At 51.9% G+C, this 23,385-nt stretch overlaps 1 protein-coding gene across 1 annotated transcript in view; it reads right to left on the bottom strand.

The window, feature by feature from the left end:
• Nucleotides 1-6,889: 6,889 nt before the first annotated feature.
• Nucleotides 6,890-23,385, bottom strand: part of EBF4 (EBF family member 4) — a 58,884-nt gene continuing 42,388 nt past the window's right edge. Inside the window, exons 8-18 of the mRNA XM_057702041.1 lie at nucleotides 16,312-16,393; nucleotides 15,401-15,518; nucleotides 15,168-15,301; nucleotides 14,949-15,075; nucleotides 13,308-13,396; nucleotides 13,112-13,177; nucleotides 12,837-13,014; nucleotides 12,554-12,742; nucleotides 9,233-9,430; nucleotides 7,916-7,991; nucleotides 6,890-7,677 (exon numbers count right to left, since the gene is read on the bottom strand). Of these exons, the coding sequence (XP_057558024.1) occupies nucleotides 7,921-7,991; nucleotides 9,233-9,430; nucleotides 12,554-12,742; nucleotides 12,837-13,014; nucleotides 13,112-13,177; nucleotides 13,308-13,396; nucleotides 14,949-15,075; nucleotides 15,168-15,301; nucleotides 15,401-15,518; nucleotides 16,312-16,393 (1,252 nt within the window). The 3' untranslated portion in view covers nucleotides 6,890-7,677; nucleotides 7,916-7,920. The remainder of the gene's footprint in view (nucleotides 7,678-7,915; nucleotides 7,992-9,232; nucleotides 9,431-12,553; nucleotides 12,743-12,836; nucleotides 13,015-13,111; nucleotides 13,178-13,307; nucleotides 13,397-14,948; nucleotides 15,076-15,167; nucleotides 15,302-15,400; nucleotides 15,519-16,311; nucleotides 16,394-23,385) is intronic.

The raw sequence follows: 23,385 nt of genomic DNA, 5'->3' as shown, positions 1-23,385 counted from the left end.
CTTCTCCTTTTAAACACTGGGCTCTTTTTCTCTCAAGGAATGTGCAAAAACGGGTCTTGTTTCTGTTACTGCCCTGTTGGGAAGCCTTTTTTATATCTTTAGAGTCATGAAGTCTCTTCCATTCTGTCTCCAGTGGGGGGCATCTATGTACTCAGAACACCCCCCTTTCCCTTGGCAGTCCCTTCAGCTCTAATCCCAGCACCTGCCCCCCTCCCCCCATCTCCCTGGGGGTGGCCCTCTGTGCTCCCTGCCAGGACAGAGGCAAGGCGGGAGTGGGGGTGGGGTTGGACACCTTCCCCTTTGAGAAGTGAGTGGAGGCAGGGGCTCCAGGACAGAGGGTCCATGAGCACCTTTCTGGAACTCCAAAGGAAGGGACCCAGAGCTAAGAGCCCAGCTGAGGAGAGACAGGTTAGAATTGAAGTAGAATGACTTAGTGAGAGATTGACTTGTTTTCATTCCTGTATTCTTCCCTTCCCCTCTCTTAGGAGGCAGCTGAGGTATCATGACAGAGTGAAGTACTCAAGTGATCTGCATATCTCTGCATTTTGTTTCCCAGAAGCCTAGCTTCTTGAAGTGGGAAAGGTGAGGGCCCATGGGTACCTTCTGGGAGAGGAGTACAAAGAGAGAAAGAGATAAAAGAGAAAGAGAGAGAGACAGAGACAGAGGGAGAGAGAATGGGGCTACATGTTAACAAATGGTATACCCTGGGTAAAGGAGATATGGAAGTTTACCATTAAACATACAATTAATGCAGTTAACGCAATGGTTTAACATTAGACATATAATGAATGTAATTCAGCACATTTACAAAATAATGGAGAAATTTATATGATTCTCTCAATATATGCACAGAAGCATTTTCATAAAATTTGGCATCTATTCATAATTTAAAAATTTTTTTTAGAAAATTAGAAATAGAAGGATACCTATAAAACCAAACATGATACTTAATGTTAAAAGTTTACCTTTCGAGATCAGGAACAAAATAAAATTGCCCGCTAACACTACTACTCAACATTGACTGAAGGCACCAGTGGTGTATTTTGGCAAGAAAAGGAAAGAAAAGAAATAAGGAATGGAAATGAAGGAATAAGACTGTCCTTTACAGATGACATAATTATCAGTTTGAGAAAATGCAAGATAATCTATGGATAAAGTATTACTATATGTGAGCTAAGCAAGGTTGCTGAATACAAGGTTATTGTACAAAAATCAATTGTATTTCTATATACCCACAACAAATAGCTAGAAAGTGAAATTAAGAAAATGATATCATATATAATAGCATAAAATAATCAGATATTGAGGAAAAAATAAAAGATGTGTAAGACTTCCACACAGAGGCCTATAAAATACTGTTAAGAGAAGTTTAAAAGAGCTAAGTAAATGGAACAATATACAATATTCATAGATTGAAATATTCAACATCTTAAAGATATAAATTCTCCATTAATTGATCTATAAATTCAATACAATTTCAATGAAAATTCAGGAGGCTTTTAAAGAATAGAAATTAATAAATTGATTATAAAATTTAAATGGAGATGCAAAGGACCAAGTGTAGCTAAGATAATCATGAAACACTAAGTTGGACGATTTGCTGTACTGGATATCAAAACTTACTGTAAATCTAAAGTAACTGAGATAGTGTGGGATTGGTATAAAGGGAGACAAAAAGACCCATACATATAGGGACACTTAATTTACGATAAAGGTGCCACTGACCTGCAGCGGAGAAAAGATGGTCATTTTAATAAATGGTGCTGAGCCAGTTGATTACGCAGATGCACACACACACACAAATTAAACTTGACCCCTACCTCACACCATATATAAAAACCAAAATATCTTCTTGATTTGGGGGTAGGTGAAGATTTCTTAAAAGGATACAAGAAACGCTAACTTTAAAGAAAAGATTGATAACAGATTACATTCAATGAAGAAATTCTAGTTATCAAAAAAATCCCTTAATGAGAGTGAAGAGCAGGGGAGTGTGAAAGAAGTGATAGGAGGACCTTAGTCCATCAAAGAGGTCAGTGCCCCCCACCGATCAGGACTCTCATGTTGGGGCCTTCTTGTAAACACCAGACTTCAAAGCTGGTGGCTTCAAGGTGGCTCATTCCCTTCTGCCACCGAAAGGGTGCTGTTACTGCCTACTGGAATGGCAGCAGAAGAAGGAAGCTCCAGGGTATATGTGCAAAGGTGTGGACAAGGAGGGGAAGGTGGCTGGTCCGGGCGTAGGAGTGAGGAGCTTCCGAGAATTACCGAAGAGCCTGGCTCTTCTAGGGGACAAAGACACTGTGTGTGATCTGTGAACTTTTTCCTATTTGGAGAAGTCAGCCTAGGGAAGAGAAAAGAGATTTGGGGGTCCATCTGAACTATCTCAACCACGTTTAATGCTTGCCTCATTCTAAGTTGACCATATGGTGGGGAAAATACACCTTAGAGGTTACTCTGGCAAACAACTACTAGTTTACCTTCAAGGGCATGAGGCTTAATTTTTTTAGCATTCACATTTAGGTCCACAATCCATCTTAATTGACCTTTGTGAATGGTATGTGGTAGAGGTCATTCATTTTTTCATATGAATATCCAATTGACCTAATGCCATTTATTGAAAAGACCATTCTTTTCGCACTGCATGGCAGTTTCCATTTTCCTAGGAGATTTTCCATTTTCTTTCTTTTCTTTTCCTTTTCCTTTTTTTTTTTCTTTTTTTGCTGCACTGTGTAGCTTGTGGGATCTTAGTTCCCCAACCAGGAATTGAACCCCTGCCACAGCAGTGAAAGAGCCGAGTCCTAACTACTGGACTGCCAAACAGTTCCCTGGGAACTATTTTTCTTTTTGGAAGACAGTAAGGGCCCAACCAATAAGGGCAGGCATGGGAAGAAGGAGGACGTTTTGCAAAACAGTCAGCAGTAGGGCTAGTCAAAGCTGCTGCTGGGCTTCCCTTGAGTCAGTGAGGCCTGTCCACCGTGGGTCCTGTCTGAGCCAAGTACAGCCTCAGAGGCTGCTTGAGGATGCAGGGCACAGCAGCCTGGTTCTACTGGGAAATATATGTGGGAAGGAAGCAGAGGATTTCCTGGGAGATGCTCTCTCTCTAAAGGTCAAGCGACCAAGTATCTGACCCCCTAGCGTACTCCCATTCAATCGGCCCTGTGGGAAAAGAGCCCGGTGGTAGGCTGATGCTAGGAAGGGTCGCTTTGTCATCGGGCATCTTGGTACCTCAACTAGAAACAGTCTGAGCAGAGTTTCTGTCACCTGGTCCCAGGAGGGGCAGGACCTACAGATGATGAAAAATTCATAAACTTACTTCAACCAGGAAAAACCAGCTTCCTTTTCCACAGGCTGATTGCCTGGGGCCACCTCCAGTACACAGTGTTGTTCCCCATCCAGACCTCTTTACACCTGTCTGACTCCATCAGCCAGCCCTGCATCTCTTCACCTGAGAGCTTTCTGTAGCTTCTGGGGCCTGTTGCCACCTGCGAGGCCGCCTAGAAGTCCCAGGAAGGTGGTGTTCCCCTCCCACTGCCCCCGGAAACTTCTGCCCACTGATTGACAGAAGTCAGTGTATAAATACACACTAGCTTCCTTGCCTCTCAGGTGGAAAATCTCTGAGGTGTGTGTTTCATACAGTTTCCTAAAGTTCCCTGGTGGGATTAAGCTCCAGAAAACTCACAGGAGTGACTTGCTCACAAACACACTCTGTTGGGCTTCCTTACATTCCCTGCCTCCCTTCCTCCCTCCCTCACTGGTGCTTGCTGAGATTGCCTCCCAAATAAACCCTCTGAATACAAATCTTTGTCTCAGGCTCTGCTTTTGGGGGAATCCACACGAAGAAAACCTCTATTCTGGGTGCATGATGCCACTCTGACCAACATGAACACAGGCCCTGGGGCAAGCTTAGAACTTCCACCACCGGCCTGGGATGTCCAGCACCTGCAGGGGTCCATCCCCATGAACCAATCAATCCTATCGTGTCTACAAGGCCTCAGGACTGTCACTAGACTAGGACCTGGTTATATGCTCGCATTTATTGGGCAGTGGGGTCTCCATACAGATTTATGTAAGATCAAGACCGAGCTTCTGCCACTTGGCTTAGTGGTGCCCTGACTCAGGACGACTGGGGCTATGGACAGTGGAGTCCCTTTTGACTAGAGAATGCTGGACGTCCAGAGAGGTGTTCTGAGGCCCAGAAAAAAAATGCCCTTGGTGCTCTGCTGGAGTTGCTGCAGACCCAGATGCAGGCCCAGACTTGCTTTCAGGCTTGTCTTGTACTGACCCATGACTCATGGTCCAGTTTCACTCACTCTTCACTGATTTATTGGCTACAAAGAGGGCTGGTGTGCTATTTGCCAGATTTGGTTAATGGTTTTCATCTCAAGTGATAGTCCTGACTAGAGACTGTGTTAAAATGATTTTGTGACCCTGTTGGTTCTACTTGTCCAAATCCCCTGATTCACTATTCCAGAATTTGCTTACAACATCCTACAATGAAGCATAGTGGTGGCTTTTTCTCTGCAGGAGGGACAGGCAAGACAGAAGTGTCAGAGAGTTAATCTCCTGGGAGTAGCCCCCAGACAGTGACAGATGAGGGCTGGAGGATCAATATCCCAGATCCTCTGCCCCTTGGGTGGGAAAACTCTGAGGTATGTTCTACACTGTCTTCCAGAGTTCTCCAGCAGGGAACTTGTCTCAGGTTCTGCTTCTAGGGGAACCAAAACCAAGACACACGGGAAAGAATACTGTGTTAGTCAGCCTGGGCTGCCATAACAAAATACCATAGACTGGCCAGCTTAAACAGAGAAATTCATCTCCTCATCGTTCCCAAAGCTAGAAGTCCCAGATCAGGGTGCAAGCTGATTTGTTTCCTGGTGAGGATTCTTCCTGACGTGGAGGTGGCCGTCTTCTCACTGTGTCCTTACATAGTGGAGACAGAGCTCCGGAGTCTCCTCCTCTTCATACTAGGACACCAGTTCCATCAGATTGGGGCCCCACACTATGACCTTATTTAACCGTCATCAACCACCTCCCTAAAGGCCCTGCCTCCAAGTATAGCCACAAAGGTGGAGGGCTTTGGGCTCCCTGTATGAATTTTGAGAGGACACGATTCAGTCTGGGGCAAACATCATAACTGATTAGCTCTGCCTGCTGTGGATGAGAGAGTGGGCAGTATTCTATCTATCTATCTATATCTATCTATCATCTATCTATCTATCTATCTATCTATCTATCTATCTATCTATCCATCATATATCTATCATCTACCTATCATCTATCTATCCATCTATCATCTACCTACCTACCTATTATCTATCTACCTATCTATCATATATCTATCATCTACCTATGTATCATCTATCTATCCATCATCTACCTACCTACCTATCATCTATCTATCTATCTATCTATCTATCTATCTATCTATCTATCTATCTATCATCTATCATCTATCTACCTATCATCTATCCATCCATCATCTACCTACCTACCTACCTATTATCTATCTATCTATCTATCATCTATCTATCTATCTATCTATCTATCTATCTATCTATCTATCTATCTATCTATCATCTATCTGCTACATCGTGCTGCTTGCAGGATCTTAGTTCCCCAAACCAGGACCCCTGGCAGTGGAAGCACTGGACCGCCAGGGAATTCCCAGGAGTGGGCAGTATTGACTCAAATGGTGGCTTCAGCACAGTTGTGAGATCTATGAGGACAAATATCACATCTTATTGATACCAACCACAGCACCTGACCCATTCCAGGAATGAGTAATAACCTGCATCTGGTACAGATTAGTGCTCAGCAGGTGATCAGCCTGGGAGGGCCCCAGAACATGGAAACTGCTTGGAGCCTGAATGGAGCAGGGCATGGCTGGCAGGCTTAGGGGCTCTGTAACACAAGCTGAAGGCAGGAACTGGGGGGAGGCCAGGCACGTACTGAGAATAAGGCAGGATGACCCGAGGCTACCCTGTCACAGGTCCAGGTGAGACGAATCCCAGGTACTGGCAGGAACATAAGGGAAGAAAGTGGAGGCCTCTAAAGGGCAGGACCACCCCATCTGCCTTGGCAAGTGTATTTGTCCAGAGGGCTGCTGGGCATGGGCTCACAGGATGGGATGGACAGTGTTTCCAGAGGCCAGAGCCAAGGAGTGCTGCTAGGAGGAGAGAGAAGGAAGCCTGAGGTCTGGAGCTGGACCCTTGGATCTCTGAACAGTGCATCAAAAAAGTGGCTTCCAGTGTCAGAAAGCTAGACCTTTGGGGTCTAGGGAACATGTCTCAGAGAAACAACTGGGATTTGTCTTAGGAGCTGGGTAAATGAGCCTGAGACTCTTGCCTTTCTACCAATCCTCCTCCCAAACTCTGAGACAGGAGAGCTGGAAAGTGCCTAGGTCTGGGGAGGAGGGAGGAGGTTTGGGGTGTCACTTAATTACACAACCCTAGAGCCAAAAGCAGCCCTACCCAGCGGCCTCCAGTCAGGAAGGATTTCACTTCTGAGCCTCTGTACATCTGGGTGGTATTTAATTTGCTTTGTTCTGGTTCCCAGCAATGTCCTCCTGACATCCCCCACTTTGGTCCTGGTCAGACAGCTGGGGGACTGAGTCCTCAGTGCCCCAAATGTGCTCCCAGCCAGAGCTCTCAGGGCTGAGTCCGTGTCCTGAGTCTTCAGGTCTGCTAGTTTCCCACCCCTCCCCAACCCCCCCCAACCCAGTACCCAAGAGCAGATATGGGGCAGGGAATACTTGCTCAGTTGAACTCTGATGCTGTTGAAAAAGCCCAAGGTATAAGAAGGCTGCCCGGGGAGCACGGTTTAGAGCTGCAGAGCTGCTGAGAAAAGCAGACCCACCAAGCAAGCAGACAAGAGAGGCTGGGTGGCCACCTGCATCTGTGTTTATTGTTTTCTCCAACCTCAGCAGAGCAGAGTATGGGGCCAGGGGCAGCTGGACCTGTTCCATGGTTCTACGGGGCCAGCCAGAGTCATCTGTGTGTGGGGCCAGAGTCCATGAGACATCCACTGAGGGCAAGATCTACAATCCAGAGGGCCTGGCACCTCCTCTTCTGCGCCCTTCATGCCCAAAGCCCCCACTGGGATTCATGACGTGGCAAGCATGAGTGCGAAGGACTCAAAGGGAGTGGGGCAGCCATAGAATCAAGTGGCTGTCAGAAGCTCCATGGGAGCCTAGGCAGGCCTCCTGAGGCGCTGGGCACCACCCCTTGCCCTGGAGAATAGTTGGGATGCCGGGATGGTTGAGATGGGTCAGATGCAAACAGGACCTTCCCAGGCCACCTCTCCCTGAGCTCTTTCCCATAGTCCCCATCCCATGCTCCTGTCACCAGATGCCCTTGGTCTGCACAAGGTCCATCTCTTCCAGGGGAACCAACCAGCAAGTGAGGTCAGGCATCTGGCACCTCCCCGGGATGCTCTCCTAACAAGAGCATCAGCACAGTGCTGGGGCTTCCGACCAGCCCCAAGGAAGGGAGGTGAGAGAAGCCTGGGGGACTGAGGGGCCCTGGAGCACAGGGAGGAAGGCCTCTCCCCGTTCAGGCCTGTGGGTTGACGTCTGCCTGCAGTCCTGGCCTTGCACCTGTCTGTGCTGCCATCCAGGGCATGGGTGGGAATCCTGGAGGGACCACTGGTCCGAGCTCAGTGGGGGCAACACCTGTAGACCTGGTGGGGAGAGGGAAAGACAAAGGTCTTGAAGGAAGGCTGGCTGCAAGGGGACAGCAAGCCACTCTCTCCTCTTGTTCAGCCTGGGCCACTGGGCTGGGCTATGTGGCCCTGACAGCTGTCTAGATGGGCCCTGGAGAGGGAGACCTGGACCCCAACTCCCCACCCCTGCTAAAGTCTCTTGGAGAGAGCCCATCCAAGGCCAGGGGCAGGTGGCAAGACCCAGCCAGAGACCTACCGTAATTAGGAGTACGCCAGGCCCTGAAGCCCCCGAGCTGGAGAGTGGAACTTGTCAGAATCTTCAAAAGGCTGGTCTGCAGTAACCAAGCAGGGGAGCCGTAAGCCATGTGCAGCCTGTGCCCCCCTCGACTAGAGGCAGCATGCAGGACCTATGGCACTTTTTGAGGGCAGAGCTATCAAGCCTTGAAAGTAGTCAACCCCCAGTCCTAGGCTGGGCCCAGCACTGCAGATAGGTGAGGTGTGCCCGCACGAAACCTCTTAGGAGGTATAGCCCCAAGCCCTTGTTCCCCGTTTCCTCAACTGAGAGATGACTCTGGGCTCTTCTTCCCAGCCTCTCTCCTGCAGAGGGCCTGTCTCAAGGCGAGGAAGCAGACAGCCATGTATCAGGACAGGAAAGGACAGAGGTCAGCTTTCAGGAGTCCTGATCCCCAACACAGTGGCAGCAGAATGTCTTCCTCCCACATCCCCACAAAATTCATCACTCCCATCACCCTTGCCACTGCCTAACCCCCTCCTCATGGTTTGCTGCAGGACAAACTGGTCTGTCCTTCCTATTCACTGAATTTTAAGCTTCGGACACACTTAGGTTAAGAAAAATTACCCAAAACTTAGAAACAAGGCCAAATATAACTGTGTTCCACTTCAAATCATCCTAAAGAATCATCTAACAAGCCCCTTCCAAGAATCATCTTATTCTAGGGGATGCAACTCTTTTTGACTTGCCATATACACTATTGGTTAGAACCCAGCCTTTGTTAAGTTGAATGCTGAGTTGGAGGAGATTGATAAATGGCAAATAACAATTATTTCACTAATTAGCTGTGGGAGGGGTGACCTGGTCTCAGCTCCTTATCTGTAAAATGGGGAAGGCGGAGCTGAACTAAACCTTATCTAAGGTCAGTCCTCCTCCACCCAGCAAGTGACCCAGTCTCTCACAGCAGTGTATGCTACCCTCCGGTGGACACAGGTAGGTACAGGTCAAAGTCATGTGGCCCATGGTGGGGTTTTTCTAGCTCCGTATGTTGGGTCTTTACTCTGGACTCAAATGGATGGGGGTGAGGCCTTGGGGTGGTTTCCAGACCTTTTCCAACTGGAATTTTTGTCTCCTTGATGGTCCAGAGTGAGACCATCCCAAGCTATGAGGTGCAGGGAAATGGGGTCCACATGGACCTCCTTGGACCCTTGCGGAGCTCCCTCCTCTGCACTCCCGAGGGAGAACTGGTCAACTGGCTCGAAGCTCTTGTGAGATGTGGATGGAGTGGGCCCTGCAAGTCCAGCTGCTCTACCAGATCCCAGCGGGGCAAGGAGCACTCACCTGGAAGCCCCTCTCCGTGGGCTCTGGGGCAGGCCTGGGGTGGGGAGCTGGGTGGGCGCAGCACTGGGGCGAAAGCGCTCCTCTGTTTGACAGCGGAGATCATGTTGACAGGCGAGAAGGAGAAGACGCTGGTGGTAGGGGCAGCCGCTGGGAGGGACATGGAGGAGGCAGCGGCCAGCGGGGGGCTAGAGGGCATGACTCCAGGGCGGGGCGGGGATGGCCAGGCACAGCAGGGAAGGTGGTGGGAGACACAACAGGGAGACAGCACCAGAGTGAGCAGCTCGGCTGCTGCCCTGGCATGAGCAGTATGCCCCGTGTGGCCTGCTGACCTGGGTACCAGGCTCAGCCCTCACTGGGGGCTGTGTGGGTCCCGAGGAGACCAGGACAGGGTACAGCCTGGAGGCAGGCTGGGAGCCTCGGGGGTTGTGGGCTAGCATGTGCCTTTTGGGGGGTTCTGGAGACCCTTTCTTAGGGTTGGAGATGATAGGGCCAGATGAGGTAAAAAAAAAAAAACACACACACAAAACCCCAAAACAACAACAACAAAACGAAAGCAAAACTAGAACATCCAACAAAACCAAACACTGAGAGGTGCCCGCAAAGATGAGGGATGAGCAAGAGATGGAACAGGTTATGATTCCTGCGGAAAATCACTGGCATTCTGAGACGCTAAGAGACACTGATGGGCCCTGGGGCATCAAGGTTAGAGTTCATAGCAGAGCTCGGGCAAGGGGTCAGGGATGAAGTCTGGGGGGTACACATAGGCTCCTGTTATAAGGCCCCTCTGTCCAGGATCAGAGCTCACACAAGAACCTTAACTCCCCCCACAAATACGTTCCCCTTACCAATTACACTCCCCCCGACCCCCGACCCTTCGTCCTCTTCCAGCTTAATGCAGGCGCTCATCATTTTCATCCCTGGAGGCCTCCTGTATCTCCCTTTTCCAGCCAGTCAATTTTAAAGAAAGGTACAGAGATCCACATCCTCAGATCTTCCTGTTCTCTAACCTCCTCACCCCCACGGCTGTGGCTTGCTCTCCTGGGAATACCCAGGGAGCCTCCTGCACACAGCTTTTGCCCGCCCCTCCTTCTTGCAGCCTCCTCTTCTGGGGGCTCCTGCCCAGGCCGTCTCTGGATTCCCTCTTCTACATCCTCATCTGAACCCAATTCCCTGCCTCTCTCTTCTAAAGACCAATAAGATTGTGATTTGAGTGTTGTGCAAGCAGTGGGCAATGGGGTGAGGGTGGGGGTTTCCTGAAAGAAACTTGTAGCCTGAGAAAGCTGCTTTTGGCATCAGAACACACCCCTACTCCCCCTCTTTGGAACAGTGATGCCTTCAACTGCTGCCCCTGTTCCAAATGCACTCAGCCCCACGGATCACCATCTCCTTTTAAAACAATGCTGACTGCTAGCTGATGAGGCCCATGGAGCTCCACGGAAGGCTTGAGATGAATGCCAGGAAATGTACTATATCTCTCAAGGTCCAGAGCTCACAGCTGCGTTTTGTAGCTTGGGTAGTACTAGGAGTTGTGGGTCAGTCCAGGGCTGCTGGTGGCTGAAGCAGAAGACAGAGGAGAGGTCCAAGCAGACAGCCTCTGGCAGGGACAGTTCTGGATGTCATTACAGGCACGTCCTGGCAAACTCAATGAGAATGGCGCCCACTGGAGCTTCACCACAAAGCATCGTGCACAAGGGGAGTGGATGGGGACTGGACAGGACAACACCACCAGATGGGACTGACCCTCAGGCCAGCCCAGAGTGTCCCCTGTTGAAGCTGGAGCGGGGCTTAAGCAGCTGTAGAATTCTTGATCTCCTGGCTGAATGGGAAGACCCCAGGTGGTTGGCTTTTGCCCGCTGGGGCAGTGTGTTCCTCCACTGCTGACTGCACTGTGTGTGTGGTGGAGAAGGGGGGGTTGGCATTCCAAACTCCACCAGCTTAGATCTGGGGGGCACCCTTAGAGAGGTGGTAAGAAAACTGTCCAGAACTGAGGGGAAGTGGGAGCAGTAGAGCCTGGCCTGAGCAAAGGGGAGACAGGAGTCTTGGTGGGGACACCAGAGGGCCGTGGTCTTTGTGGACACCAGCATACGGGGCTTCTGGTCCCAGACGCTGAGCCCAGGTCAGAGGTAAAGAGCCAGGCTCAAACCCACAGCCCAAAAGAGAAGTAATCAGGATGTAGGCCAAGGCAAGGAAGGCTAGGCAGGTGCCAGATGTGTTGGTCTTCAGCAATAGCAAACACATGACGGGGACAGGCGAAGGAACGGCAGGAAAAGCCACAACCAGCTCCTTCTTGGCCAGCCTTCCCCATTCCTCTGGCACAGCAGTGTCTCCCAGGACTCAGGTACAATCGCTTACAACTAATGAGGAGCCTCTTTGTAGGTGAGCAGGGGTGGAGCTATCCCCAAGCCGGGTGCTTTACAAACACGTCTTCTGAACAGCTAAGCTCTAAGAACCTGTAGACAGGCTGTTCTGGAACTTGGCGTTAGAAGGAGGGCATGGAGGGCAATGCATGGTGAAAGGACAAATCCCTGTTGCCTGTCCACCCAGCTCTGAGCTGCCCACCGCAAGAAGCCAGGCAGAGATGGTTAGTGCCCACAGCCAGTGCTGCGATACAAAGTCACACACTGTCTCTGAACTGCGTCTGGGCCCTTTACGCACCGTGGCGCATTCAGCTGTAAGAACAACCCTAGGCAACAGGTGATACCCACCCCGTTTTACAGAGGAGCCTGAAGTAACGTAACTTGCTGAATGTCAGACAGCTCCTGATTTGGGCAATCAGACTCTGAATCCAGGTGTCTGACTGCACAGAATTCGCTTGCTCTGCCCAACCAGACTGCTGGGAGCCACGTCTTCCTTCCTTAGGCCCCTGCCTCTCCTGGGGGCGTGGAAACCTACTTTTCTTGGGCCCTGAGTTCCCTCAGGCTTCCGGCAGGGGGCACCAGCCCTCCTCCTGAAGTCCTGGCATAAGATGGAAAGGTTGGCGGGCCACTAGGTTTAAGCAGGACTTCCCCGCGTTAAAGCTTGTTCCACTAGGAGGGGAAGGCTAGAAGCGATGCGCACAACTGCGGTCAGCAAAGAGAACTAAAGATGCAAGAAGTGCCCCGGCCGCAGGGTTGCGGGGTGGGTCTCCAAAGGCAGAGAGAGGTCGCGCACAGAGAGGGCTGTCCTTGGCTCTGAGGGCAAGGCCAGGGTCGATGCTCCTGGGACAGGGGCCGGGAGCTCCCCCCACCCCCCCATAGGCTAGGAAGGGGTCGGGCTGAGCCCCACGCTGCTCCCCGGAGCCTGGTCCGTCCCCACCCCTCCCCGCAGGCAGGGGACACTCACTGGCGAAGGGTGAGGTGGCCGTGGAGCCATTAAGGAAGCTGGGGGACCCGGGCACGCCGAGGCCGGCCACGCCCGGCGCCCCGTAGCCGCCGAGGCCAGCTCCGAGGCCGCCGCCGTAGCCGCTCTGCTGCGAGCCGGGGCTGGGCGCGAACCCGCGGGGGGACGCGCTGCCGCAGCTGCGCGCGTAGCCTGCGGGAGAGCGGCCGTCAGGGGCGCGCGCCGGCGGGGAAGGGGCCGTCCGAGCGGCGCGGACGGCGGGGAGGGCGAGGGCGGCGGCACGCACCCGGCTCCGGCCCCGGCGTGGCGTCCCCGACGGCAATGGCCAGCGGGCTGCTGAAGGCGTTGATGCCCACCACGGCGGGGTGCGGGTGGCTGGGGGCCAGGGGTCCGAGCGGCGCGGGCGCGCGGGGGGCGCTGTACAGAGCCTCGGCCACGTCCGCCGCGCGCTTCAGGAGGAGCTCCTGCGGAGACAAGGGCGGGCACGGCCGGGGTAGCCGGGGGCGCCGGGAGGCGGGCAGCCGCGGGCCTGGCGCGGGGAGGCGCGCGGAGGCGCCGTACCTGGTTGCCGCTGGGCACTCCGTACAGGGCCTCCGCCAGGTCGGCCGCCCGCTTCAGCAGCACCTCCTGGGGGCAGGGAGGAGACAGCCGGACGGAGGGGCGGCCCCGGGGGGCGGCGGCGGCGGGGCCGGGAGCCGCCTCCCCTCCCCTCGGCCCCGGGCTCCCTCCTCCCCGCCCCGCCCGCCCCTCTGAGTACCTTGGGCAGCCTCTCGGGGTCTCCGGGGTGTCTGGGAATGACCTTCTGTAGCCTCTGGAATCCGTAGTCAATGGTGGGCTCGTTCAGGGCTGGGGAGAGGGGCGGCGTTTGGAGGACGCCCCTCCCGGCACGGCGCCGGCGCGGGGCCCAGCCCGCCAGCAGCCGCTCCGGGAGCCTTGCGGCAGACCTCCTCCAAGCCCAGCCCCAGCCTCTCGGAACACTCCGGGTACGCGGGTCAGCGCGGTTCGGCAAGGTTCCTCAGTTCCTTTCTTGCTCATTCATTCAACAAACGTTTACTGAGCCAGGCCCTGTGCCAGCTGCTTGGCATTAACACACATGCACTATATGATCCCATTTGTGATTAGAAAAAAGGCACTGTGTATATAGGTATATTAGCTTCTGTATTCCTAGGCGCGGGATTGGAGACTTTTGTCTGTGTTCGGTCTTATCAGGAGTAAACTATTTATTATATATAAAAAAAGAAAAAACCCCAACGATCTCCATTTATCGCCGCTCTGGTGGACTCTCAGCGGCGCCTGACCGTTAGGGGTATGCCTGTGCCCCAGGAATGGGCTGGCCCACACCCGGGGCTCTGGGGAGGAAACGCTGCAGCCTCCGGACCAGGTTCCCGAAGCCCTCATCGTCGTCCTCCTCCTCCTTGCCTCTCTTCCTGTGGTCTGGCCCCTACTTATCTCACCAGCCTCAGAGCCCTACCTACCTTCTCCACCTCCAACTCTAGATTTAGTGAATTTCCTTTACTTTCCCCTAAAACGTAAGGCATTCCTTCTCCCAGGACGCCTTTTCCTCCTCATCTCTACCTCCTTATTCACCCCTCTGGTTGCAGCTTAACAGTTTAGCCCACACTCCCGCCTGGAAGTTTTCTCTGACAACCGCCAGCTCCTCCACTGTGTAACTCTACTCGCCCCATGCTGTGTTCCCTGCTGGGGAGGGGCCCTCACTCTTATACCAGAGCTCCCCGACCGTAAGTAGGGTCACTACAGAGTGTCCCCTGCCCCTCGAAGCGCTCAGTGAATATCTGTTGGGTGGGGTGGGGGAATGGGGAGAAGTGTCGGGGGCGGGGGGGGGGGGTGTGTGTGGAGAGGATACTGGCCAGTGGTCAGATAGAGCCCGGATGAAGCTGCATCTTCAGGAGTGGCTTACACTCCTGTCTTGTGTTAACCTCTCACCCTGGCTTTGTGCAAGGTGTGTGTGTGTGTTCGTGTGCATGCAGCGTGAAGTCTGGGATGGTTGGGGGAACCAAGAGAACCAGGAAGAATTGGGGAGCAGCAAGCTACCTGGGGGCATCTTTGAAATACATCTCCCAGTGGAGATGTTCTAGACACTGGGGAGTGCAGAAGGTGAAGTGGGTGGGGGGAGTTGCTCTGGAGAGAATGCTGGAGGCAGAGAGAATGTCGGGGCAGGGCCTCTGAGAAGGTGGAGGCCAGGGAGGGAAACAGAAGAGCGCAGGGAAAGGAGGTCCTTGAGAGGAGGTGTCCTGAGGGGTGGGGTGAGCGCCAGCAGGGGCTTAGAAGGCCTGGCCGCACCATAGCTTCTCGGCGACTCCCACACCAAGACTAGTGTGTGTGGTGTGGGGCTCCTTCCCGCAACCCTGGGCCTCCCTTGACCCGCCTGACTCCTTACCTGTGTAGACAAAGCGGCCGGGGGCTCCCTTGCAAAACTGCTTGGACTTGTAGGACAGGGTCACCTCCACCACCCCGGGGATGTGCCGCGGGGGCGTCTGCACCCGTATGGCGTGGGGTGTGATGAGCTGCGAGGGGAGAGGGGAGGCCTGCGGGTTCTGACCCGGCGAGGGCAGGGTCCAGCCCCAGGCTGGGAGGGAGACTGGCAGGAGCGGCCCACCTCACTCCACACGAGCACGTTCCCAAACACGACCTGCAGCCCGTCGAAGAAGTTGTCGCCGATGACAATGACGGTGGCGCCGCCCGTGGTCCAGCCTTCCCCGGGACTGATGGCCTTGATGCAGGGGGTGGCAGCTGGGAGGCAGGAGAAGAGCCAGGTCAGGGGCCCACGCCAAGGTGGGGGCTGGGGCTGGCTGGGCCCGCGGCAGCCGGGGCTGGCCTGGGGGTCCTGACCTTCAGAGGGGTCCAGGCGGCGTGCCCTGCGGCCATGCTTGGAGTTGTTGTGCACAAACATGTTGTCGGACACGGCCAGCACGTGCCCGTCCACGCTCACCGTCGTGGACACCACCACCTGTGGGGAGAGCCAAGGCCGGCCTGGCTGGGGCTCCCACTACGGGACTGCTGGGGGGCACCGGAGAGTTGAGGCTGGTGGCTGCATACTGTAGTTCAGGGTCACTGGCATGGGGAAGAGCTTCAGCCCCTCTGAGGCTGCGCTGATGAAAGCGGGACCACCTGGGTCAGGGGACACACTCAGATGCACAACCTCTGACTGCCCAGGGGAACTGACCCCCAGGAGCTAGAAAAATCATAAGCCCTGAAAAAACACTTCTGACTCCTTGGGCAGAGTGGCTACTGCTTTTTGCGCCCACGTGTACCACAGGCTGTATCCCTGGGGCTCCAAGCAGGAATGGGTCTTAGGCAAGTGGGAGTGCGTGTTTTGATGGAGGGGAAGCATCAGCCTGAGAACCCATCAGCAGGAGCCCCCACCCTTGGCAGGAAATTGGGGCTACCTCTTTCTCCCCCTACCCTTCACTGGGAGGGGTGTGCAGGTTGGGGATGTGCTAAGGGCAGCTGCTCTCTGCTTCACACTATGCAAATTAGCTGGGTCGTTAATCATGTAAAAATGTCACAATTAGCATCTCCTTAAGTGGGACTCTAATGAAGCCTCCCCTGGCAGCCAGCTTAAGTTGAGGCAGAGCTGCCCCACCCCCAGCAAGCACCAGGCTCCAAAGCACGGGTCTGTGCAGGGATCTGCCCCTGGGGCCTTTCTCAGGGTGGCAGGGCCACAGCCTCCCCCTGCCCAACCCCACCCCTCTTCAGGAAAAGGGCAGGTTTGCAGGGGAGAACTCTCTCCTCAGACCCACCTGGAAGCGGCGCATGTCTCGGGGATTTCCCGCATTCTTTAGGCAGTTCTGGTTGCATTTGAGGAAGAACTTGAGGAAGAACCTGAAACAGTGTGGTTGGTGGGCTCAAGGGTCTGGGGTTCTAGAAACAGATGAAGATCCAACTGCTTCCTGTCATGCCCTCTTGCAGCAGGGCGACATCCCCTCTGCCTGCTCACATGAGGCACACACCCTATATTCCCATCCTAAGCTGCATACACACAGGGTACATGTTACACATTCAGTAGACCTGTCCCAACGACGACTTCACTATGTAGAAAATCTCCCACCTCCACAGTGTACAGATCACACAGTGCTTAATTATCTCACAAAGTATATACTCATCACATCTATACACAGTATATTCATCCTAGAGAACACATCCATTATATATACTATATACCTAGTACTCATGAATTATTATATACGCCATATGTAGCAGGTACTCTCACTTACCTGTAAACTCATCCACACCATGTATATTTGTCATAGTATACGCCCATCACACACGTAGTACATCCATATCACACAGTTTCCTTCCCCCAGAGTATACCTATCAGCCACAAGATGCTTACTTATCATAAACAATATATCCATTATATCTACACTGTATATGCCTTATACACTACTACTCACAAAATGCAGCCATCACACATAATGTAGACCTACCACACTCAGGGTATACCTCCACAGAAGCGTATATAATATGTACTTCACATCACCCTGGAGCATGTGATGTGTATGTGATATGCATAGCATATCAGCCACGTACGTGATATGCTATCTCACAGAGTCTATACCATCACACACAGTGTGTGCCCATCCTACATAGTATATGCACAGAAAGAATATGAGTATATACATTAGTACACCATTTTTTTATGTTGTATATGATTACCCAGAATATAGTCATTGCAAATATTGTACCGTCATCACATGTAGCAGATCCCCCTTCCTCCTTTACTAGCACATCCTCCCCCCAACAAATCCCCCTCACACGCAACAGCCCCCCTGCCCTGGCACATCCACTGCAAACAGATCTCCATCACACAATTCTATATCCCTTACACATAGCAAAAACCTAACCACATGGAGCATGTAAGCCATCATATACACATGGTATACCTGTCAGACACGCTGTACAGATACACAGCAAATACCTTCTTTTTCATATACAGTAATTAGAAAAAAGCACAGTGATGTGACTGCTTTTTAGACAAACACACGAGAACTTGATCTGCCCGTCCTTGCAGGCAGTTGATGGGAATGGTGAGGCCTTGGCCCTGCCGCCCCCAAGTGAGGTAACCGTGGATGATACTCTGGTTTTGTACTCTTAGTAAACTCAGGGTACTATCAGTAATCTGCCTTCACCCCTACAGGACTCTGTGAGCATCTGGGGAGATACCCGTTACAACCTGTAGGGTGCTGGGCTAAAGTCTGTGGGGGTCCCGGCACACGGCACAGCCTCCTGGGCCGCTCTGTGAGCTCCTCCAGTCAGCTGCTTGTTTATCAGCCCCCTGGTTTTGAACTCCAGATGTGCACATCCGTTTAACTCATCAGAGCTGCCTCCAAACTCTATGAACATGAAATCAGAGCTGTTACAGGCTCTGAAAGCCTCGTCCCCAAAGAGGAGGTCCCCAGGTCCTGGGAGAGGTGGGCACCACTCCGGGACAGAGGTGTCCCAAGGGGGCCACCCCTCACTGGGAGCTGGCAGCCGTCACCTTCCTGAAGATGCGACTCCCCTTGCACCCTGCCTCTGACCCCTCCGCCCCTGTCATGTTCCCCCGCACAATGCGTACCCTTCTGGGAACCCCGTTTAGTTCCCTTTCCACAGAGACATGACATCAGCACGCATTTCCATCCACAGTGGACACCACCCAAAGAATACTTTCATGTCGTGTAAACCTTCTATACACCACCTCATGTGACCCCATACACTGCACACCTGGGCAGACACCCTATTCACCCCCACAGGATGCCCTGCAGTGCAGACAGCGTATGTGCCCCCAAACAGTAGTCACTACAGTGTAGACACCCGATATACCTCAGTAGGTTACCCCAAGGTACAGACACCTCAAATGCTCCCAAATGGCATACCATACCAGCACCGTGTAGACACTCCAATTATCTCACATCAGATGCCATAATGGTGACCCTCTAGACCCCTGTGAGATATCCTGTGGTGTAGATACCCCTGTGCCCACAGTAGTCACCTCACGCATGTCCCACATGTATATGACACAGAATGTAGACACCCTAGTCACACATGGTGCAGACCGTTTCATTTAAATTCCATATCCGGGGACTTCCCTGGAGGTGCAGTGATTAAGAATCCACCTTCCAACGCGAGTTCCATCCCTGGTTGGGGAACTAAGATCCCACATGCTGCGGGGCAACTAAGCCCACGTGCTGCAACTCCTGAGCCTGCGCGTGGGCTCTAGAGAGAAGCCTTTGTGCCACAGCGAAGATCCCGCATGCCACAACTAAGACCCGATGCAGCCAAATAAATAAATAAATAAATAAATAAATATTTAAAAAAGTATCCCATATCCATGTGCTCAGGACTTCACAAAGAAGAAGGAGGCCAAGATACCACATAGGACCCAGTCCCTGTCCTAAAGGGGATGAATGCTAGCCCTTGGACATCCTAGATGATGCAATAAGCATGGGACACACTTCTCTTACATCCACACATGCGCCCTCTGCACCCCACCCCACTCCCAAACCTGCAGAACCCTGGGACGTGGCTGGAGATGCGGGCTTTCCAGGCATTGCCTCACTGTGTGGCCTGGGGTAAATCCTGTCACATCTCTGGGATCCTTCCTCATTCATGAACCTCATTCACGAGTAGCAATCGATGCTTACTGAGATCCCTTCCAATCCTGCCTTCATTTCAGCCTCCCAAAGCCTCAGGCTGCTGCTTCCTGCAGGATGCTGGCTCCCCCTGGAGTGGTGGGGGGAGGGTGGCACCCTCATCAGCTCCTCCTGCAGCCCTTGCCTGGGAGGGCTCCCACCCTCTCCCTTCCCAGTGCAGGTTGCATCTGTCCTTTGAGTCCACACCAATTCTCACTCCCTGTCTGGCCAACCTCTCCTGGCCCTATAGGCTTCGGAGACCACCCCACGCTGAGACCCCCAGGGCCCTGCCGGTACCTACACCTCTGCAGGCCTGTCCTGGGGCATCTTAGTTTCTGAGCTTGGTTGGTATCATCTGCAGAGTGGTGATGAGTAAAAAGCAGTCACACAAGGTCTGGGCCTCTGTGGGGGGTATTGAGGGTCAGTCCCCATTTGCTTTCTCCCTGAGCCTCTAGCTCAGAGCTGCACACAGTCAATGCCAACAGTGGTGGAGTGGCTGAAAGCTCACCCACCGCCAGCTGGCAGTCGGCAAGGCTGCGTCCAGTCGGCACCTGCCCAGAGGCTAAGCTGATGCTAGCACCGCACAGAGCCTGTGGCCCCACCACCGGACTCAGGGTTATTAAGCAACGTCATATCATCTACAACTTGAAAGTAAGGCAAAACGGTGACCGTGAAGCCTTTCAAAGTCATCCTGCAACAGCGGTTCTCAAAGTGTGGTCTCCACACCAGCACCATCAGTCTCACCTGGGAACTTGCTAGAAATGCAGAATCTCAGGCCCCAGCCCAGACCCACTGCATCAGAAACTCTTGGGGTGGGACTCGGCCATCTGTGTTTCCACAAGCCCTCCAGGTAATTCTGATGCACCCTAAGGTTGGAGAGCCACTGCTTTAGAGCTGCGCCATCCAATGTGGCAGCCACCAGCCCCGAGTGGCACTAAGCACTGAATTGCGGCGTGCTGTAAGTGTGAGATACACACTGGAGTTCAAACACTTAGGAAAAAAGGAATGGAAAAATAGCTCATTAGTAATTTTTTGGTATTGATTACATGCTGAAATAACGTTTTGGATACCTTGGGTTAAATAAAATATAGGGTCACAATTAATTTTACCAGTTTCTTTTTGTTTTTTAAAATGTGGCCACTAGAACATTTTAAATGACAAATGTATAATGACTTACATCATATTTATATTGGGCAGTGCTATTCCAGAGTATTACATTAACAAAGCTACCTAAGAGCTTATTCTCTAGGGGAATTTTTTTTTTTTTACAATAAACTGCATATATTTAAAGTGTACAATTAGAAATATTTTTTCTTATTAGTAATGTATATATGGCAATCCCTAGGGGAAAATTTTTTGACTCATATTTGCTATTAATTGGGGCCAGACTCTGTAAAGTTAGGTGCTAATTTGCAGAAAACTGATAAGGTGCAAATGATTTTGGTTGGGAGAAATAAATAACTTGTTTGGTAGGGAAATGAGCCCTAAATATTACAGATTTATTGTCCTATGGACATTAACTAGCTTTGTGTCTAACTTGGCAATCTTATTCAAGTAGTTTTCACATATCCTGTTTTCTCTCCCTCCTTGCCTCTCTCCCTCCTCAACTCTTTCGACTGTCTATGTCAGTTTCTCTTAGCCTGCTTTGAACCAGCTTTGTCATCCTGCTGATTCCTTCATTCTTAAGTTACAGAAAACTTCAACACATGCTCAGTAACAATTTATATGAGAATCATATCTCTAACATTTTGAATATTATGCTTTAACAAGGGTGACTAGCACCCATCCTCCAAAATCCTCAGAAATTCTGCAGCACAGGGCCTGGAGTTGTGGAACTTCCGTTCTGGTCTAGGAAAACCGGAAGTAGTACCCAGACCTCTTCTTCCTCTCAACAGTGCCTGGCTACCCTCAGCCTTGGAAAGGAGGCTCTGGGCCCCTCTTTCCCCACCACTGGGTGACAGACACACCATCCAGCCCCGGAGGCTGGAAGGCCAGGGTGGGGGAATAAGAAGAGGGCAGTCCAGGAAACTTCTCCATAGGCTGGCACCACGGGGTGACACTTTGTTCTACCCTGAGGGGTGGAGGAGAACCCAGAGCAGTCTAGGAAGGATGAGAATGGCGTTGGGAAGAGGATGGAGGGGCAGCAGATCCTTTAAGCCATGTCTGTGCAGAGGCCAGATGTGGAGACTGGGAACTGGGGAGGGTCCGGCAACCCAGTGGGCAGGGGAGCTGCAGGAGGACACCCTACAGGGACCTAAGGCAGGAAGGGATGTGCACTTTGTTGAGGGCCTGTGAAATCCTGCTTGTCACCAGGGAAGTACCGCCCACCCCCCAAGCGTGGATGAGCCCCAGGGCCAGTGTTTCTGAGCATCTTCCCTCCCACCCTCTACGGAGCTGGAAGAGCACCCTGGGAAGCCCTGTTTCCCTGGCTGTGATGGGCCGCAGGCTGGGGGAAGCAAGATGAGGCCAAGCCCAGAGGGCTGGCTGACCTGAGCGTGAGCATTTTAGGATGTCCCCTGGGTTGGTGCAAGGACCTGTGCCAGAGCCAGTGCCATCCCTGTTGTGGCAGTGAGGTTCTTTGGGGGCACAGACTCCTCATCTGGGCCTCACAGAAAGATCAAGTGCTAGAAGCTGCCATTAGAGTTACTAGAAGAAACCACTATAAATACAAGCATGAGTTACAAATAAAATGCAAAACTATGCAAAAAAATTTTTTTTAAAGTGATCCAGGGACTTCCCTGGTGGCGTGGTGGTTAAGAATCTGCCTGCCGGATTTCCTAGGTGGCGCAGTGGTAAAGAATCTGCCTGCCAATGCAGGGGTCATGGGTTCGAGCCCTGTTCTGGGAAGATTCCACAAGCCACGGAGCAACTAAGCCCATGTGCCACAACTATTGAGCCTGTGCTCTAGAGCCCATGAGCCACAACTACTGAGCCCATGTGCTGCAACTACTGAAGCCCATGTGCCTAGAACCCGTGCTCCACAGCAAGAGAAACCACTACAATGAGGAGCCTGCACACCACAATGAAGAGTAGCCCCCGCTCACAGCAACTAGAGAAAGCCCGTGTGCAGCAACGAAGACCCAACACAGCCAATAAATAAATAAATAAAAGAAATAAATTTATTAAAAAAAAAAAAAAAAAAAGAATCTGCCTGCCACATAAGGACACCAAGTGGGGAAAGCGGGGAGAGTTGGGGGCGAATGAATTGGGAGATTGGGATACCAAATTGTACACTCTAAATATATGCAGTTTATTGTACGTTAACTGTATCTCAATAAAAGTTCTTAAAAAAAAAAAAAAGAATCCGCCTGCCAATGCAGGGGACACAGGTTCGATTCCTGGTCCACGAAGATCCCACATGCCGGGGAGCAACTAAGCCCATGTGCCAAAACTACTGAGCGTGCACTCTAGAGCCTGTGAGCCACAACCACTGAAGCCTGCACTCCACAAGAGAAGCCACCGCAATGAGAAGCCTGTGCACCACAATGAAGAGTAGCCCCCCCGCTCACTGCAACTAAAGTCTGCACAGCAATGAAGACCCAATGCAGCCAAAAATAAATAAATAAATAAATTTAAGAAATAAAAAAAAGTGATCCATATCTAATCTACTGAGCACTTAGCAAGTGCCTGGAACTCTGCTGAGCCTACCGCCTGCATTATCTTATTTAATCCTTTCCCAATCCCGAGGTGGTATGGTGTAGGTCTGCAATTATTCCCACTCTACAGATAAGAAAACCAAGGATCGGCAATGATAAGCTACAAAGACACAGTGGATGCCAAAGTCAAGATATGAACTCGGGACTTTATGAACCACTGATATTGGCAAGAGTCATGGAAAAGTCCCTCTAAGTGGGGTTCTTGAGTCCAACCCTGCCCCAGCCAAGCAGTTGCCAATACAGGACAGTGCAGCAAGCCTTCCTTCAAAAGCAGCTCTGAGAGGCAGGCGGTGCAGGGACCAGGTTAACCATTTCATGGGGATTTCCTCAAGGTTACAAATTCAGCAGGGGAGCAAAGGAGAGACTCAGGTCCTAGTTTGGGGCCTTTGGCTATTTTGACAGCTGTGCTCAGTCTGAGAAGATTTTCAGGATTAAAGATCAGTACTTAAAGATGAGCCGAGTTGATCACTGTTGAAGTTCAGTGAAGGATAGATGTGGTTCATTATTCTATTATGCATATATGTTCAACGTCCTTTATAATAAAAAG

The sequence above is a fragment of the Hippopotamus amphibius genome, chromosome 12 (genome assembly GCF_030028045.1).
Source record: "Hippopotamus amphibius kiboko isolate mHipAmp2 chromosome 12, mHipAmp2.hap2, whole genome shotgun sequence".
NCBI classification, from domain to species: domain Eukaryota; kingdom Metazoa; phylum Chordata; class Mammalia; order Artiodactyla; family Hippopotamidae; genus Hippopotamus; species Hippopotamus amphibius.
The sequence above is the reverse complement of the archived record's forward strand: the minus strand, read 5'-3'. Positions and strand labels throughout refer to the sequence as shown.